Below are 17,874 nucleotides of genomic sequence, written 5' to 3' on the forward strand. Positions count from 1 at the left end.
CTGAAGACACAGGACGTGCTGCCTGCAATGTTGACAGACAGACAGACAAGCAGGACCCCACTGACCTGACACACTGAAGACACAGGACGTGCTGCCTGCAATGTTGACAGACAGACAGACAAGCAGGACCCCACTGACCTGACACACTGAAGACACAGGACATGCTGCCTGCAATGTTGAAAGACAGACAGACAGACAAGCAGGACCCCACTGACCTGACACACTGAAGACACAGGACATGCTGCCTGCAATGTTGACAGGCAGACAGACAAGCAGGACCCCACTGACCTGACACACTGAAGACACAGGACGTGCTGCCTGCAATGTTGCTGATGCGGCACTCGTAGGTGCCGTTGTTGCCGGTGCTCAGGGTGCCGATGACGTACTCCGAGGCCTCGGGAAGAACGACCCCTCCCGGCAGGCGGCGCCCGTTCAGCAGCCAGGTGGCCTGCTCGATACGTGCGGGGTTGGCCTTCAGCACTGAGCAGCGCAGGGGCAGGCGCTGGAACAGCTTGGAGCGGACATCCTGGAACACGGGGTCCACGATAGGGGGGACTGCAAGCAAGAGGACAGGAGCCAGTGAGTGGGAATGGAAGGGCCGGGGTCACTAAGCTCCAAGTCCTGATCACTGTGTACAGGAGGTAGGGGCTGTGTTTCTGGAGTGTACGACAGAGGAGCTGGGATCTCTGGTGTAGGATGTAGAGTCCGTGATGTGGAGTGTAGTATGTAAGCAATGTGATTTGGGGTGTAGGGTGTAGGAGCTACGATCCATGGTGTAGGCTTTAGAGTGTGATTTGGAGTGTAGTACATAAGAGATGTGATCTGGGGTGTAGAATGTGGGATCTGGGCTCTGCAGTGTAGGAGGTCTGTGATCTGGCTTGTAGGTTTTGGGATCTGGGCTCTGCAGTGTAGGAGGTCTGTGATCTGGCTTGTACAGTAGGTTGTGGGATCTGCGGTCTGCAGTGTAGGAGGTCTGTGATCTGGCTTGTACAGTAGGTTGTGGGATCTGCGGTCTGCAGTGTAGGAGGTCTGTGATCTGGCTTGTAGGTTGTGGGATCTGCGGTCTGCAGTCTAGGAGGTCTGTGATCTGGCTTGTAGGGTGTGGGATCTGTGCTCTGCAGTGTAGGAGGTCTGTGATCTAGCTTGTACAATATAGGAGTCGTGATCTGTGGTATAGAATGTACTGTATGAACTGTGATGGGGCTGTAGGATATATGGGCTCTGATCAGGGGTGTGGGATGTAGCTTGTTTGATCTTGGGAGTAGAATGTCAATGCTGAAATCTTGGGTGTAGGACATAAGAGCTAGTGGGTAAGATGGTAGGGGGTGTAAGCTGGAGGTACAGTAGAATCTAAGGGCTCTGATCTGGGGCATAGGATGTAGCAGCTGTAACCAGGGGCGTAGCATGTAGCTTTGATTTATTTTTGAGACAGGACTCACTGGAGAAGACTCTGATGTTGGGAAAGACTGAAGGGGAAAGAAGAAGGGGGCGGCAGAGGTTAAGATGGATAGATAGTGTTACTGAAGTAATGAATATGAATTTGCAAGAGCTCAGAGAAGCAGTTGTTGACAGACAGGCCTGGCATGCTAAAGTCCATGAGGTCACGAAGAGTCAGACTCGACTAAACGATGATATAGAGTCTGTAATCTGTGGTGCTAACGTAGAGGCAGTGATCTGGTGTGTAGCTGTGACTTGGGGTGAATAATGTACAGTAGGTACTGTGATCTGGGGTGTAGGATGCAGGGGGTGTAATATGGGGAGTGGTATACAGGGTCTGTGATCTGGGGTGTAGGATACAGGGGGTGTAATATGGGGAGTGGTATACAGGGTCTGTGATCTGGGGTGTAGGATACAGGGGGTGTAATATGGGGAGTGGTATACAGGGTCTGTGATCTGGGGTGTAGGATGCAGGGGGTGTAATATGGGGAGTGGTATACAGGGTCTGTGATCTGGGGTGTAGGATACAGGGGGTGTAATATGGGGAGTGGTATACAGGGTCTGTGATCTGGGGTGTAGGATACAGGGGGTGTAATATGGGGAGTGGTATACAGGGTCTGTGATCTGGGGTGTAGGATGCAGGTTGTGTAATATGGGGAGTGGTATACAGGGTCTGTGATCTGGGGTGTAGGATGCAGGGGGTGTAATATGGGGAGTGGTATATAGGGTTTGTGATCTGGGGTGTAGGATGCAGGGGGTGTAATATGGGGAGTGGTATACAGGGTTTGTGATCTGGGGTGTAGGATGCAGGGGGTGTAATATGGGGAGTGGTATACAGGGTCTGTGATCTGGGGTGTAGGAGACAGGGGGTGTAATATGGGGAGTGGTATATAGGGTCTGTGATCTGGGGTGTAGGATGCAGGGGGTGTAATATGGGGAGTGGTATACAGGGTTTGTGATCTGGGGTGTAGGAGACAGGGGGTGTAATATGGGGAGTGGTATATAGGGTCTGTGATCTGGGGTGTAGGATGCAGGTTGTGTAATATGGGGAGTGGTATACAGGGTCTGTGATCTGGGGTGTAGGATGCAGGTTGTGTAATATGGGGAGTGGTATACAGGGTCTGTGATCTGGGGTGTAGGATGCAGGGGGTGTAATATGGGGAGTGGTATATAGGGTCTGTGATCTGGGGTGTAGGATACAGGGGGTGTAATATGGGGAGTGGTATATAGGGTCTGTGATCTGGGGTGTAGGATACAGGGGGTGTAATATGGGGAGTGGTATATAGGGTCTGTGATCTGGGGTGCTGATGTAGAGGCACTGATCTGCTGTGTAGCTGTGACTTGGGGTGAATAATGTAGGTGCAGTGATCTGGGGTGTAGGATGCAGGGACTATGGCCAGGGGTTGTGGTGTAGGGGTGTGTGCATGTGTAGGAGGAGTGCCTCACTGCAGAAACCTGGCCTGCTGGACGACAGTGACAAAACAGAGTGGGGGAGGGTTTATGATCGGGGGGCAAAATTAAAAAAACAAACTAAATTAAAAACATAGAGCACGAGAGCAATTCTCAGGCAAGTTGAGCCCAGAGACCCCATACAGAGAACGTTCTTCACAGCCCCTTTCACTCTGAGACACAGGTGTCCACACAGATCTCCCGAAAATCTACTGACTGATCCCACACTGACAGCCCCCTTGTGCTGAGCTTAGAATCGCCTTGTCTCTCACCAGGTGTCCCCTCGTGCGACTATCAGAGCTGACCGCACAGAGCCGGACTGCGGGGGTTCGGTAGATGGGGAGAGAGGAGGGAGAGCAGGAGGGGAGACTCACACTGCACGTTGAGCTGGACCAGTGCCTCACGCCTTTTGATGTTCAGCCCGTTGTACTGCGCCGTCTGGCAGCGGTAGGAGCCGCTCATGTTGCGCGTGACGTTGTCCAGTCTCAGGCGGCCTTCCTTGGTCTCCACCAGATTCTCCCCGGAGGGCATGGGCAGGTCCTTATCAGCCCGCGACCACAGCACTGGGGGGCGGGGCTTGCCATCCACCAGGCACACCAGCTCCGCCCCTTTTCCCTCAGACACTGTCACCATGCTACCACCAGGGGGCACCGTCAGCACAGGGGGGGTCACTGAAAAAGACAGCATGAGCCGATCTTGTCAACCACATCACAACACAAACACAACTGCCTCACCCACTGGGGAGAATACAAAACAACAACAGGCAAACTAGAGAGCTGCTGGGCCTTAAACAAACACGTACAAAATGCCTGATCCTGGTGACAGAGCGTCAGACGTTCCTGAGCAAGTCCACACCTGGCTGTCCAGAGAGGCTTATGTCCACTGTCAAACCAGATGCTTCTCTCTCTAGGACACGGATTGCCATCTTCATCCTCCTGCAAGTTCCTTGAAGCTGAACGGGACAGTTCTGCTAGGAGGATTGCCCCAATTTGCACAAACACCACTTGTGAAGTCCAGCTGTTCAGCAAGAGCAGAGCTCACTTTTCCATCATAGAACCGACCTGAGGAATCCCAGTCCGAGACTGAGCCACTGGGACTGCCATCTGCAATCGTTACAAGACTGACATTCACGACTCAGGACAGGGCTTGGACAGACACATACCTAGACTACAGGGTGTCTACACTGGCCCAGGAAACTCAGTCCGACAAAGTTGTTCCAGAGATCTGCTCTCCTGGAGGAGCAGCAGGCCAGTCACAGCTCAGGTGATTGGTGCTCAGGGCACTGTGTCTGCTAACCCTGGCGAGACCTGTTCTTGAGAACCTGGTCAGGGAGTTTCCAGAGCTGCTCGTGTATAGTTGTTCCAAACCAGAGACCCCAGATAACCAAGGTCAAATTGTTCTGATTGTACACCTACTTGACGTTTACCTGTCATCCCGCTTACATACCGCACAGCTCTGCTGCAGGAGCAGGACAGAAGGAGGAGAAGGAAGAGGGAGTGGAGAAGAGAGGTGGTGGGCATGAGAGAAGGGGAGGATACAGGGGTGGGATCTGCACTCTGCTCGCTCACCGCTGCTCTGGGTGATGTTGACATCGACTCTTAGCTCGGGCACAGAGCTCCCAGGAAACCGGGCCACACAGCTGTAGGTGGCTTGGTCCCGGAACTTCATGTCGATGATCTCCAGGCTGCTGGTGCCCGGAGCCATGTCAGGGTCACTGCGCAGAAGAATCAGGCTCTCGGAGGGCTGGACCGGGGCAGAGTTCTTGTACCAGGAGTAGCTGACCTTGTCCTGTGGCTGCGCGTCCACGTGGCAGGACAGCTTGAGGTCACGACCCATCTGGATAGTCTCGCTGTCCTTGTTGGAGTCTGGAGTGATCTGGAAGGTGATGTTCCTTAAGACTGGGGGAGAGATGAAGGGCTTATTCGCAGGATCTCTCCTTCCTTCTGCTGCCCTTCTGCCACTTCCCCTGCTTTTCACCATTATTCCTCTTCTCCTTTCCTCTGTCCCTCTACATCTTCCACCTCTCCACCTCTCTCTACATCTTCCACCTCTCCATCTCTCTACATCTTCCACTTCTCCACCTCTCTACATCTTCCACCTCTCCACCTCTCTCTACATCTTCCACCTCTCCCTTCATCTTCCACCTCTCCACCTCTCTCTACATCTTCCACCTCTCCACCTCTCTCTACATCTTCCACCTCTCCATCTCTCTACATCTTCCACTTCTCCACCTCTCTACATCTTCCACCTCTCCACCTCTCTACATCTTCCACCTCTCCATCTCTCTCCATCTTCCACCTCTCCATCTCTCTCCATCTTCCACCTCTCCACCTCTCTACATTTTCCAACTGTCCATCTCTCTCCATCTTCCACCTCTCCATCTCTCCACATCTTCCAATTTCTCCACCCCTCTCACCTTCTCTGTTCTTAATTTTCCTCCTCTTTCAATCTTTCACTCTCTAGCCTCTCAGCTCTTCTGCCCCCTTTCCGTTTATCTCTCCCTCACTCTTCTCTCTCACACTCTCCTCTCTCCCTCACTCACTTCTCTCTTCCACACTCTCCTCTCCCTCACTATCCTCTCTCCCTCACTCTCTACCAATGTCCAATGAATTACAGTGTTGACAAAGCAGATGCAATTAACACAGCATATACAGGCGTTTACAGTACAAACACATTATTGGACAATTACATCACATAAAACATAAAACATCATTGAGAGACGGGCTCACTGTTCCTCAGGCTGGGACAGGAGATCACAAACAGTATTATTATTATTGAGAGACAGGCTCACTGTCTGTTCCTCAGGCTGGGACAGGAGATCACACACTGTATTATTGTTATTACTGAGAGACAGGCTCACTGTCTGTTCCTCAGGCTGGGACAGGAAATCACACACTTTATTATTAATATTAATATTATGATTATTATTATGATTATTATTATTATTATTATTATTATTATTATTATTTTTGAAAGACAGACTCACTGTCTGTTCTCCTGACTTTGGCAGGAGGTCACACAATGGGCTGTAACTCTTAATTTTCTTCCCCCATTAGGATTGGAAGCTTTACTGTTTCTGGCAGGTGTGGGAATTCTGGGAATAGATTTGTTATTTTAGGAAAGAATGTTTGTCTAATCCCGGAGTATTTCTCACAGTGTCTCTTTGGCAGTAGCTGGAGGTGGGAGCACAGTCTGTCCTCTCTGGACAGCCAGGTCTGCCTGTGTTCAGTTTTTATGAACAGAGTGTGGTCACTGTGCTTCTGCTTTGTCAGGGTCTCCTTCTCTACACTGTCTCTTACCCTGGTCAAATACTCAGCTAGTGTGTGTTGGACCAGCTGGCTGAGGGGGCTCTTCTCTGGGCTCAGCAGGGCTTTGGGGTGGTAAGTGTTTTTGGCACTGTTTTTCAGGTCTAACCAATATTTGATTACTCTCTTCTGTAAATTGATTAGCAATGGGAATTGGCCTAATTCAACCCTACAACTTCTGTTAGGAGTTTTTCTTTGAACATAGAGAATGGCTTTACTGAACTCTGTACGCAGGACTTCCATGGGGTGCTTGTCCCATTGAGTGTCATCCTGGTCTGACCCCACACTTCACTGCCGTAAAGAGCAATGGGTTAGGTTACACTTTCAATATTCACACCCAGATTGTTATGGGGGGTTGATGTTGTCGAGCCTCCTTCTAATGGCATAAAAAGCCCTCAGTGTCTTCTCCTTCAGTGCCATCACTGCCAAGTCAGTAGTCCCAGATGAACTGGTTGTCAGTCCAAGGTATCTCCTCCTGTCTCCCACTGTCCTCTCTCCCTCTGTTCCCCTCTCTCAAGCTCACATCCAGAGAGCTTCTCTCTGTCCTCCCTCTCACCTCTCACGATGAGGTTGACCGTCCTCTTGGCGGGGTTGCCCACGTTGTTGACCGCAGTGCAGCTGTAGAAGCCGGCGTCTCGGGGCGTGACCCTGCGCAGGCTCAGGGTGCTGCCCCGGGCCTGAGCCCAGGGAGGCAGGGGGGCGGGGAACCGGGACCACAGCACAGTCGGCACGGGCTCGCCCCCGGTCACGTCACACGACATGGTGACGTCGGTCCCGGGGTCCACCACCAGGGTCTCGTTCACAGAGAGCCGCAGAGACGGGGGAGCTGATGGAGAGGAGACACAGCATGAGACAGTGCCTTTGAGAGGGGTCCCCTTTGACGGAGAGTCCGGTGCTGAGCCAAGGGAACGCCACTCTCTCAGGGCATCATTCAATCGCAGTGGTGACAGGGAGCTGAGGGATTGATCGCTTGATTGGTGTGTTGAATGGGTGGCTCTTAACAGGGCTGGTGTCTAATCCGACCGTGGGACCGCTGGCAGGGAGCACCGCCAGCACTCTGCAGCCACGCAGATTGAACGCACTCGTAAGTTCTGTGAGTTTCCGAGCTCCTGAGGTGTGTTCACTCTGCACACGCTCCAGTCTGGAGAGTATGTCGCAGAATGAACTGGGGCTGGGGACAGAGCCGTGACGCGATGTTCTCTGCATTCTGATTGGAGCCAACCCTCAGTTTTCCCAAGGAGAGAGTTGCAGTGAGAGGCGCCAGTTCAGGGTCTTGTTACTTACCAGAACCTCATCCTCATCCTGGAGTGACAGGTACACAGGCTGCAGAGATGGAGCTCAGAGCCCCAGGGACAGATATAGGGGTAATACCCCTACACCTAACCCTTACCCTGTCACACACACCCTGAGACATGCGGTAGTCTGTGGGAAGGTAATCTAGTGCCGTCGAGACTGAACACTCCTAATAAACCCGACCTGCAGCCCCGTCAATGACGCAGGTGAGATCACAGGGCCCTGACGAGGGAGCAGATCCACTCAGTGACTTGTGAGCCCTCTCCCCTGATCCCAAGACACTTCATCACAACCTCTCCAAGACATCCTGCGGGGGGGAGAATTGGGCTTAAAACTGATCATTACTATGTCTAATTACTAATGATAAGAACTACTTAGAATACTATTGTTTTTTTTTTCTTTATCCTTTATAACATCTTTTCATTTATCTTTCTTGCCTATCATATATAGTGTTTTCCTATTCCATTGTGTTTCCCTACAGTACATTTTCTCTCTGATTCCTTGTACTTGACCTGACATCTTTTCTCTTTCCTGAAGTTGCGGTGTTTTCGTGGGTTTCCTGTGCACTCAGCTGTGAGGCTGTTTTGTCTCTCGTGTGAGCCAGCCCACTGTCTCTGGGGTCACTTCCTGTGATGAAAACCACATGTCTGTATTAAATCCTGGTACAGCTCCAGCTTTGATTGGCAGACCTGGTTCACATCGCATGTGTGCAACACCCTAGGACTGGTCTGGTGTTTATTGGTGGACATGTAACAAAAGCCTTCTTTCAGGACCCTACGCAGACGACACAATCCGGGGATGAGTGGGGAAGACAGCATGCGGGAGTCGGGAATGAAAACGGGGGGCGCGTCCATGGGGCGCTGGTGTTCGGGGAAGCTGTGGCCCAGGCAAACAATCCAGGAAGAAGTCCAAGGGAGAATCGAAACAGAGGCAGAAGTCCAAAACCGGGCGGTCCATCCAAGACAAACAAGATTTAAAAACGGGAACCGGATTGGAACCGGCACGGGAACGGGAACTAAAACCTTAACGGGACCAGGCGCTTCCAGGTATGGAAACCAGAGCAGAGACCGGAATAGCGTCAGCGTCTGGCTTTTAAGGGGGAACTGAAGAGGGGCTGGACCAGGGAGCAGATGCGGGAGATGAGTAACAAACTAGGTGTAACGAACGGTTCTTTCCGGACCCTATGTGGACGACACAATCCGGAATAGCGAGGAAACACCGGGGAAAACGTCATGCAGGAATACGAGGATGAAAACGGGGGCCTGTCCATGCAGTGCTGGTGATCCGGGGAGGTGTGGCCGAGACAAACAATCCAAAGAATAAGTCCAAGGGTATAATCCAAAAAACAAGCAGAAGTCCATGGCTGGGTAATCCATCCAAAACAAGGGATTAAAAACAGGGACCGGGTCGGGACCGGCGGGGGGAACAGGAACAGGGGCAGGAAGCTAAAAGCATAGAATCCAGACGAATCCAGGTCCCGGGCTCGCACAATAATAATAATAATAATAATTGCTTACACTTATATAGCGTTTTTCTGGACACTCCACTCAAAGCGCTCTACAGGTAATGGGGACTCCCCTCCACCACCACCAATGTGCAGCCCCACCTGGATGATGCGACGGCAGCCATAGTGCGCCAGAACGCTCACCACACACCAGCTCTCAGTGGGGAGGCGAGCAGAGTAATGAAGCCAGTTCATAGATGGGGATTGTTAGGAGGCCATGATTGGTAAGGGCCAATGGGAAATTGTGACCAGGACGCTGGGATTTTTAATGACCACAGAGAGTCAGGACCTCGGTTTTACGTCTCATCCGAAGGACGGCGCCTGTTTACAGTATAGTGTCCCAGTCACTATACTGGGGCATTAGGACCCACATGGACCGCAGGGTGAGCGCCCCCTGCTGGCCCCACTAACACGACTTCCAGCAGCAACCTTAGTTTTTCCCAGGAGGTCTCCCATCCAGGTACTGACCAGGCTCACACCTGCTGAGCTTCAGTGGGCTGCCAGTTGTGAGTTGCAGGGTGACATGGCTGCTGGCCTACGATGTGGAAATCAGATGCAGAGCCTCGGTTGGCGACTGCATCTGGCTTTTAAAGGGGGACAGGAAGGAGACTGGAACAAGGGGCAGGTGCGGGGAATAAGACAAACAAGAGCCGGAGCGCCCTTAAGGAGGAGGGACTACAATCGTGACACTAGGAAGGGCTGGAGCGTCCTTAAGAGGAGGGGTTACGAATGTGACAGGACATGGATCAGATGATCTGGGGTGTACTGCACACATGAGTCCTCACGTGCCTCACGCAAGAGTGAATAGGCAAGACTTCAGCCAGAGGGAGCTGACTACGGACACTGGGAATACTCCCTGAATCCCTCATCTTCTCCACATGGAAAACATTTCATAAACCCTCCTGAAGATAGCTAGATGTAACTTTCATTATTTTAACATTTTCAGAGAAGTACTAATTCTCCTGCAGGCTGTAGTAATTAAAAGAAAAGTTTTGTCATTCTGTCTTGGGTCTCTGTGCTCTCTCTTGAATCTAAAGACTAATCTAAATTAATCTTTAAAAGGTTAAAGTATACAATCTGTGTCAGTGTATGTCCTGTCTGTACAGTCTGTGTCAGTGTCTGTACTGTCTGTACAGTCTGTGTCAGTGTCTGTCCTGTCTGTTCAGTCTGTGTCAGTGTCTGTCCTGTCTGTTCAGTCTGTGTCAGTGTCTGTCCTGTCTGTACAGTCTGTGTTAGTGTCTGTCCTGTCTGTACAGTCTGTGTTAGTGTCTGTCCTGTCTGTTCAGTCTGTGTTAGTGTCTGTCCTGTCTGTTCAGTCTGTGTCAGTGTCTGTCCTGTCTGTTCAGTCTGTGTTAGTGTCTGTCCTGTCTGTACAGTCTGTGTCAGTGTCTGTCCTGTCTGTTCAGTCTGTGTCAGTGTCTGTCCTGTCTGTACAGTCTGTGTCAGTGTCTGTCCTGTCTGTACAGTCTGTGTCAGTGTCTGTCCTGTCTGTACAGTCTGTGTTAGTGTCTGTCCTGTCTGTTCAGTCTGTGTCAGTGTCTGTCCTGTCTGTTCAGTCTGTGTCAGTGTCTGTCCTGTCTGTACAGTTTGTGTTAGTGTCTGTCCTGTCTGTTCAGTCTGTGTTATGTCTGTCCTGTCTGTACAGTCTGTGTTAGTGTCTGTCCTGTCTGTTCAGTCTGTGTTAGTGTCTGTCCTGTCTGTTCAGTCTGTGTCAGTGTCTGTCCTGTCTGTTCAGTCTGTGTTAGTGTCTGTCCTGTCTGTTCAGTCTGTGTTAGTGTCTGTCCTGTCTGTACAATCTCTGTTAGTGTCTGTCCTGTCTGTACAGTCTGTGTTAGTGTCAAACTGTAGAACAGCACACAGATCACACTACACTACCCATACAGCAACTAAACAATGACTGCATGTGGCACACGTACGATAGTCCCAGGATAAATATCTCCTGCTTCTCCCCGGCTCCACCTGGTGGACAGGTAAGACTTTATCTGGACCAGAGGTGAGACAGAGGCTGTAATTATGAAATGACTGTGGCGCCACATCAGGAACAACTAACAAGACACTTTGATTACAAGAACAAAATATAGCATCCGACACACATTGCCCAACAAGGAAAATGTGAGGCAGGTGAACCTGATAAGGGGTATGAAATAGCCATTGTCACACAACAGTAACAACATTCCAGTAATACTGCTGTCTTCTGACACACATCTATACACCCAGCTGCACATACGACACCGTTTTCACAACTGCAGAACTAGATTAGTACCCTGTTATTCACTATTCAACGCAAGTTTTCATCATTCACCACGTCAGAACAAGCAACATGCCATTCTCCTGCTAAAGGAAATGAAACCACTCTGCCGGAACAGTCCATTCTGATCCACATCTTGTACCTGAGCAAACCCTGCCTTGGCAACATGAGTCTGGGCTCTGGTTTGATCCGAGAAAAGCAGTTCTTCAGACTGACACTCCTAATTCAGACTGATGCTCCTGATTCAGAGTAGAACACCTGATTCGTGCTGACACTCCTGATTCAGAGTGAAACACCTGGTTCATGCTGACACTCCTGGTTCAGAGTGAAACACCTGATTCAGGCTGACACTCCTGATTCAGAATGAAACACCTGGTTCAGAGTGAAAAACCTGATTCAGAGTGACACGCCTGATTCAGAGTGAAACACTTGGTTCATGCTGACACTTCTGATTCAGAGTGAAACACCTGTTTCAAGATGACACTCCTGATTCAGAGTAGAACACCTGTTTCAGGCTGACACTCCTGATTCAGAGTGAAACACCTGGTTCAAAGGCCTTTTTCTTTAATGATGCATTTGTAAAGACAGCTCTGCAAATGAATGGTTTGCTTACTGTGACAGATTTGAAAAAATAAATTTAGAAAAATATACCGTAGGAAAACTAGAACAAAGGAAGATCTGAGTCTCCACAGGCCCAGTCTGGGTCTCAGTCTAGGATCCTGTCTCCACAGGTCCGGTCTGTGACTCCACAGGCCCAGTCTGGGTCTCAGTCTATTATCCTGTCTCCACAGGTCCGGTCTGTGACTCCACAGGTATGGTCTGGGTCTTAGCCTTAAATTCAGTAAATACAGTTTACTCTCTGGGTTCTCTGGACTCCCAGAACTACATGGGCTCTTTCAACCCTCTGGACTCCCAGTATTTACTGGGCTGTCTTTGCCTTGAGCTACCTGGGTTATCTGGGTTCCCAAGTCTCTTCAGGTTCTTTAGACTCCCGGCTGTAACGAACAGTTCTTTCCGGACCCTATGCGGACGACACAATCCGAAGAAGTGGGAAACACTAGGAAAACGTCATGCAGGGATACGGGGCTGAAAACAGGGGGGCGTGTCCAAAGTGCGCTGGTGCACGGGGGAGGTGTGGCCGAGGCAAACAATCCAGAAGTAATCCATAGAGGGAATCCAAAAACACAAGAATAAGTCCATAGCCAGGTGATCCATCCAAACAAGGAATTAAAACCATGAACCGGGTCGGAACCGGCGGACAGGGAACGGGAACGGAGATTAAAACCTTAACGGGACCAGGCGCTTCCAGGTCCCGGACTCGCACGGTGCGGAAACCAGATGCAGAGCCTGGATGAGCGTCAGCGCCTGGCTTTTAAGGTGGGCTGGGAAAAGGGATCAGGTGCACAGAATTAAGTCTAAAGTGAAGGGCTGGAGCACCCTTAAGGAGGAGGGACTATAATCGTGACACCGGCACTCTCTGGGCTCTCTGGACTCCCAGAGCTCTGTGGCTTCTCTGTGCTACCACTGGAAATTAGTTGATGAAGACTCTGAATAAAGGACTCTGAACAAATACTGGGAATACATTTCGGAAAGTTTTTGTGCCATTTTCCGATGTTCACAAGAAAGGAGAGCTGTCGTCAGACACTGCAGGTACCTGACAGGCTGAGGTGACCTGCACTTTAACAGCAGCTCAGCATAAAATAAAAGCAATTTCAGACCACAGAAATAACAGGGGAAAACAAAAGAATTATTGCTTCAATTTCCTGCAGCGGAGCAGGCCGGGGAGGTGGGGGCCAGCAGGCCGCTGCCCTCCAGCTGCTGTAATGGGATTGATGTTTCCTAAAGGGGTTACAGTGCGGAAATCAGCGGTTCTACCTGCAGAGTAATCCGGCCGTAAGAGGATCTGTGTGCCGGTGGGATTAGGGGGCTGGAGTGAGCTGCTCTCTGCCCAGGAGTCTAGCTGCCTGTCAGGCTGGCTCTCTGACCAGCTGTCTGACCATCTCTCTGACCAGCAGTGTGACCATCTTTCTAACCAGCAGTGTGACCATCTCTCTGACCAGCAGTGTGACCATCTCTCTGACCAGCAGTGTGACCATCTCTCTTACCAGCAGTGTGACCATCTTTCTAACCAGCAGTGTGACCATCTCTCTGCCCAGCAGTGTGACCATCTCTCTGACCAGCAGTGTGACCATCTCTCTGCCCAGCTGTCTGATCATCTCTCTGCCCAGCAGTGTGACCATCTTTCTAACCAGCAGTGTGACCATCTCTCTGCCCAGCTGTCTGACCATCTCTCTGCCCAGCTGTCTGACCATCTCTCTGACCAGCTGTCTGATCATCTCTCTGCCCGACTGTCTGATCATCTCTCTGCCCAGCTGTCTGATCATCTCTCTGCCCAGCTGTCTGACCATCTCTCTGACCAGCAGTGTGACCATCTCTCTGACCAGCAGTGTGACAATCTCTCTGACCAGCTGTCTGATCATCTCTCTGCCCGGCTGTCTGATCATCTCTCTGGCCAGCTGTCTGATCATCTCTCTGCCCGACTGTCTGATCATCTCTCTGCCCAGCAGTGTGACCATCTCTCTGCCCAGCTGTGTGACCATCTCTCTGGCCAGCTGTCTGATCATCTCTCTGGCCAGCTGTCTGATCATCTCTCTGCCCGACTGTCTGATCATCTCTCTGACCAGCAGTGTGACCATCTCTCTGCCCGGCTGTCTGATCATCTCTCTGCCCAGCAGTGTGACCATCTCTCTGCCCAGCTGTCTGACCATCTCTCTAACCAACTGTGTGACCATCTCTCTGCCCGGCTGTCTGATCATCTCTCTGACCAGCTGTCTGACCATCTCTGTCCGAGGGTTGAGCTGAGCCACTGTGTGCCGAGTTCCCCCCAGGTTCCAGAGGAGATGAGTCCTGCCTGTTGCTCTCCCTCCTAGAGCTGCGGTCCAGCCTCTGCAGCTCAGAGAGTGTCCATCTGACAGTTAACGTCCACGAGCGGCCTCTGAGCTCGAAGCGGCTGTATGCAATGACTCACTCACACTGGCGTCAGTTTTCTAGCAGGGGGCGGGGAGACGTGTTCTGTGTGTGCTTGAAGTGCAAACCCTACCGGACTGTTTTCAATGGTGACCTGTTGGTCTGCCTGCGGCCGAGGCTAGAGTGCTCTGCCTGGGCAACCCAGTGTCAGTGGAACCAGGCTGGGGACTCAGGCATCTGTCCTGTCAAAGTCCAGATCTTACTGCCCTGTTCTCTTTGTCTCACAGTCCACACAGAGAAACAAATCAGCTCTCGCTGAAGGAAGAGGACACAGCACGCCCCTCTCCGCACTCGCTCACCTGCAGATGGCCCTGAGGCCGTGGTGGGCTGACTCCAGCCCAGAGCGCAGTCTCTGCCTCTTGCTGAGAACGGCACCTGTTCCCTGCAGGAGAGGGCTGAAAGTGTCCTGCTCCAGTGGCGGGCAGTGAACAGAGAGCGGACCTTTCGCATATACCCCAGACTGCCCTGCCCCTGCCTGGAGCTCTGCTCTGTCCCCCCATGTCTCCCCAGCATGCCTCTGGCCCTGACCAGCACAGATTCACAGCAGATACGCAGACGCGCCTTGTTCCTTCCTCTCTCTACTTCCGCAGAGAGCGCCGCCCTGCAGGCCAGGCGCTCAGGTCACTCAAAGCCACTGAGCTCACAAATGCACTGTTCCATCTGCTGTAATCCTGTGTTCTTCTCTCGCGATAGACTTACCCACGCAGGCCTGAAACATGTGTAACGTACTAAATTACCTGGGGGATGGGAGTCCAGCCATTCTGACCTAAGGGTACAAACTCTCAGTGATAGAGGGAGACACAGTGAGCAATGTAGGGTGTTGCAGAGAGACAGGTGTTGCAGTGGCAGTCGGGACTCACAGGTGGCGCTAGTGAGCTGAAAGGTGACCTCGCTGTCAGGGATGTCACACACATTGCGCACGGACACCTGACAGGTGTAGTTGGCGAAGTCCTGTGGTCGCAGATTTTTCAGCTTCAGCACCTTCGTCTCACCCTGACAGGAGAAGACAGACAGCAATCAGACAGAAAGAGAACCATCAGACAGACAGAAGACAGACACGGAGCAATCATACAGACAGACTGCAATCAGACACCGAAATCAGAAAGACAGAGCAATCAGACAGACAGACGGACAGCAAACAGACACAGAAATCACACAGACAAAGGCCAAACAGGCAGACAGCAAACAGACACTCTGAAGACAAAAAGGCTACAGTTCTCCAGCTCCTCGCTAGTAGGGCAGTTTCATTCTCTATAGCGCCTTCAGATGGTGGGGACTGGAACTGATCACTGCAATTAGATTAGAGCAGAGAGCAGTACCACCACAACACAGGAGAAAAAACTAAATTATCAATAAATTCAGGCAGAACACCCACTGACAAAGAACTCTGCAGCCCCAGTGGCTACAGCCCATTTCCCATGGTGACTCGGGTCCCACTGCCCAGCTCGCCCCCCAGCCTGTGCCTGCACTGTCATCTGGTCTCACTGCTTCCTGAGCCCCAGCCTGGAGCTCCCACAGGGACAACAACACTGCGGGCGCATCATCACAGACCAGAACTGCTGCTTTAAAAGCAAGAGAGCAGGAGCAAGCTTGGATTGTGAGTGATGTTGTATAACACTGAGTCACAGACACACACAGGTAAATACACACACTGTCTCTCTCACACACTCCACTGAACAGTAAAAACACACAGAGGTAAATACACACCCTGTCTCTCTCACACACACTGCACTGCACAGTACAAAAACACACTGTCTCTCACACACACTGCACTGCACAGTACAAAAACATACAATACACACACTGTCTCTCTCACACACTCCACTGAACAGTAAAAACACACAGAGGTAAATACACACCCTGTCTCTCTCACACACACTGCACTGCACAGTACAAACACACACTGTCTCTCACACACACTGCACTGCACAGTACAAAAACATACAATACACACACTGTCTCTCTCACACACTCCACTGAACAGTAAAAACACACAGAGGTAAATACACACCCTGTCTCTCACACACACACTGCACTGCACAGTACAAAAACATACAATACACACACTGTCTCTCTCATACACACACAGAGCTGAACAGTAGAGGCACACACACAGGTAAATACATGCACTGTCTCTCTCACACAGTCCACTGAACAGTAAAAACACACAGAGGTAAATACACACCCTGTCTCTCTCACACACATTGCACTGCACAGTACAAACACACACTGTCTCTCACACACACTGCACTGCACAGTACAAACACACACTGTCTCTCACTCACACTGCACTGCACAGTACAAAAACATACAATACACACACTGTCTCTCTCATACACACACAGCGCTGAACAGTAGAGGCACACACACAGGTAAATACACACACTGTCTCTCTCACACACTCCACTGAACAGTAAAAACACACAGAGGTAAATACACACCCTCTCTCTCTCACACACACTGCACTGCACAGTACAAAAACACACTGTCTCTCACACACACTGCACTGCACAGTACAAAAACATACAATACACACACTGTCTCTCTCACACACTCCACTGAACAGTAAAAACACACAGAGGTAAATACACACCCTGTCTCTCTCACACACACTGCACTGCACAGTACAAACACACACTGTCTCTCACACACACTGCACTGCACAGTACAAACACACACTGTCTCTCACTCACACTGCACTGCACAGTACAAAAACATACAATACACACACTGTCTCTCTCATACACACACAGCGCTGAACAGAAGAGGCACACACAGGTAAATACACACACCATTTCTCTCTCACACACACTGCAGTGGACAATACAGTACAATGAACTGTATACTGTATACTGCACAGTATACAGACACACACAAGTCCCTACACACGTGAATACATACACTCTCTCAAACTCAATGAACTGCGCAGTAGAGCCAGGCACACAGGGAAATACATAGTTTTTGTCTCTTTCAAACACACTGCACTGCGCAGTACAGGCACACAGACACAAAGAAAAATATACACAAACTTCCTCCCTTTCAGAAACACTGCACTATGCAGTACACATACTCACAAGTCAATATATACACTGTCTCTCTCATACACACTTCCCAGGACAGATACTGACACACAAAGGTAAATGCACACACAGTCTCTCTCCGACACATATTGCACTGCACACTACAAACACACAACACGCACACATCGGTAAACACACACTGTATCTGTCACATACACACTATGCTGTTCCTTATAGACACATACACATATATATAGAAAGTCTCATATACACTGCACTGCGCAGCACAGTTACACAAAAGTAAATGCACACACCATCTCTCACTGTGCAGTACAGACACACACGTAAACACACACAGTCTCTCCCACACACACTACTCTGCACAGTACAGACACTATAAACACTCCATAAAATATATACACTTTGTCTCTCTCTCATACACATACTCTGTATCTTACAGACACACACGGGTAAATACAAACACCCTCTCAGTCCTATATAGTAAACTGCAGGGAAGTAAATACAGTAAATACAAGCACAGGGAAATACACAATCTATCTCTCTCATACACACTTCACTGCACAGAACAGA

The 17,874-nt window shown here is 50.6% G+C and overlaps 1 protein-coding gene across 1 annotated transcript in view; it reads right to left on the minus strand.

Moving 5' to 3' along the window:
• The window catches only part of mdga1 (MAM domain containing glycosylphosphatidylinositol anchor 1), a 176,778-nt gene that overhangs the window by 69,045 nt on the left and 89,859 nt on the right, over positions 1–17,874 (minus strand). Inside the window, exons 6-10 of the mRNA XM_088625959.1 lie at positions 15,124–15,256; positions 6,748–7,017; positions 4,455–4,784; positions 3,261–3,557; positions 289–555 (exon numbers count right to left, since the gene is read on the minus strand). Of these exons, the coding sequence (XP_088482085.1) occupies positions 289–555; positions 3,261–3,557; positions 4,455–4,784; positions 6,748–7,017; positions 15,124–15,256 (1,297 nt within the window). The remainder of the gene's footprint in view (positions 1–288; positions 556–3,260; positions 3,558–4,454; positions 4,785–6,747; positions 7,018–15,123; positions 15,257–17,874) is intronic.

The sequence above is a fragment of the Lepisosteus platostomus genome, chromosome 3, assembly GCF_059453375.1.
Source record: "Lepisosteus platostomus isolate fLepPlt1 chromosome 3, fLepPlt1.hap1, whole genome shotgun sequence".
NCBI lineage: Eukaryota > Metazoa > Chordata > Actinopteri > Semionotiformes > Lepisosteidae > Lepisosteus > Lepisosteus platostomus.